Source organism: Elephantulus edwardii, unplaced genomic scaffold (assembly GCF_000299155.1).
Source record: "Elephantulus edwardii isolate Elephantulus edwardi_28Jun2011 unplaced genomic scaffold, EleEdw1.0 scaffold00014, whole genome shotgun sequence".
NCBI lineage: Eukaryota > Metazoa > Chordata > Mammalia > Macroscelidea > Macroscelididae > Elephantulus > Elephantulus edwardii.
The window spans coordinates 507,316-509,500 of NW_006399764.1; the positions used below are offsets into that span (position 1 = coordinate 507,316).

The following is a 2,185-nucleotide window of genomic DNA, read 5'->3' on the forward strand; positions in this document are numbered from 1 at the left end:
CTTCACCATCCATCCTGATGCTGCCAGTCGTCCCAGTGGTGAGAATCTTTGTCTTCTTGACATTGAGCCTCAATCCATATTGCAGGCTGCAGTCCTTGACCCTCTGCAGCAGGTGCTTCAGGTCCTCCTCAGTTTCAGTAAGCGGAGGTGTGTCATCTGCATAACGCAGATTGTTGATAGATTGTCCACCAATCTTGACCCCACATTTCTCCCCATAGAGCCCAGCCTCCCGGATAATAATCTGTTCTACATACAGGTTGAAAAGGTATCGGATAATCTGTTCTACATACAGGTTGAAAAGGTATCGAGATAGGGCACATCCCTGGCATACGCCCTTCCCAATTTTGAACCATGTAGTGTTCTCTTGCTCTGTTCTGACGACTGCCTCCTGGTCCAAGTATAGGTTTCACATTAGAACGATCATATATGCTGTTAAATTCAAATGAATTTGAGAGGTTTTTCTTTTGTTTGTTTTTACATATAGCTTCGTGTTATACAGGACCAAGAAAAACTCATCAGAGACAGTCAAAGGAAAATAAAACCTAAGACTGATAAAGACAATAAAAAATTGCTCTGCAGAAAGTGCAAAGCCTTTGCATGTTACACGGTCGATATAAGAGTGGTTGAGGTAAGCAACTTCTCCAGCACCACAACTCATGTATATTATAAAAAGTGAAAATACTAAAACCATTGATTTTTCAACAAGAAAGTTTTAAAAATTGTTCCAATTACATGCACAGCCACTTAGTGAATTATTATGCCAAAATCCAAACTCCCTGCCATGGAGTCGGTTTCAACTCACCATGGACTACAGGACAGAGAACAGCCCCAGAGGGTTCTGAGGTTCTAAGTCGCTACAGAAGCCCTAGTGCCACAACTTTCTTTTGCAGAACAGCTGCTGAATGCGAACCACCCACCTTTCTCTCAGCATCAGAGGGCTTTAACTGCTGTGCCACCAAGACTCCCATTAAAAATTATGTGTGTATCCTGAATTAGATCCAAGAACAAAGGACATTAGTTAAAAAAGCTGGTAAAATCTGTAGTTTAGTTACTTGTAAAGTACCCATGTTAATTACTTTGTGTTGACAATAATACTATTGTTAAGATTTTAATATAAGGGGAAACTAGATGAAGAATATAAAGAACATTTTGAACAAGCTTTTGTTAGGTCTTCGCACCGGACGTAAGGCCAAGGACTCAGAGAAAGAAAAGCAGCTAAAAAAGCTTTATTAAGGGATCTACTGGGTGGGATTCTTTGGTCTGCAGAGAAACAGGCAGAGGGACAGACCAGGGAAATACCGCACCCTAAAAATGTGGTGCTGGAGAAGAGTATTGAGAATACCATGGACTGCTAGGAAAACAAACAGATTTGTCCTGGAAAGGGTTAAACCGGGTGGCTCCTTGGAGGCAAGGATTCTGAGGCTCCGTCTAACAGACTTTGGACATGTTGTGAGGAGAGACTGGTCCTTGGAGAAGGACATCATGCTTGGGAGGGTGGAGGGACAGCGCAGGAGAGGAAGGCCCTCTATGAGGTGGATTGATTCAGTGACGGATAATTGGGATGGGAGTGTTAGAGACAGTGTGATTGGCACAGGACAGAGCAGGGTTTAGGGCTGTTGTACATAGGGCCGCTGAGTCGCAAGTAACTCGATGGCACATAACAACAAAGTGGATTAGGGCAGGTTTTATAGTAAGGGTCTTTAGGGAGGGACATTCCATTGTGGTTTAGCCAGGTGGGTGGTCTCCTAGAGAGGAGCACTCCATGGTAGTTGAGGCTGTTCACTCCCTTTGTTGACATGTTGATATTTCCTTGAATCCTTTGTTCTCCCTTTGACCTCAGTCCTGGCCTGACATGTATGTGTGTGTTTTCCTATCCTTTCACCCATAGGAATCCCATTACACTGTGATTGGAGAGGCTTTTAAGAAGTGCTTTGTGAGTAAGCCACATCCCAACCCAAAGAGCTACGCGGGTTTTGAGAAGAGGGCCAAGATATTCTGTGCCCGTGAGAAATGCCACTTTGACTGGGGAATCCAAGTGAAGTACAAGACATTTGAGATGCCAGTTATAAAAATCGAAAGCTTTGTGGTGGAGGACATTGCTACTGGAGAGCAGAAGCTGTACGCAAGGTGGAAGGACTTCCATTTCGAGAAGGTGAAATTTGAGGCTGCAGACATGTCCAAATGA

General features: G+C 43.8%; 1 protein-coding gene across 1 annotated transcript in view; it reads left to right on the forward strand.

The window, feature by feature from the left end:
- DDX58 (DEAD (Asp-Glu-Ala-Asp) box polypeptide 58) overlaps nt 1-2,185 on the forward strand; it is a 50,516-nt gene extending 48,331 nt beyond the window's left edge. Inside the window, exons 16-17 of the mRNA XM_006881330.1 lie at nt 485-628; nt 1,889-2,185. Coding sequence (XP_006881392.1) covers nt 485-628; nt 1,889-2,185 — 441 coding nt within the window. The remainder of the gene's footprint in view (nt 1-484; nt 629-1,888) is intronic.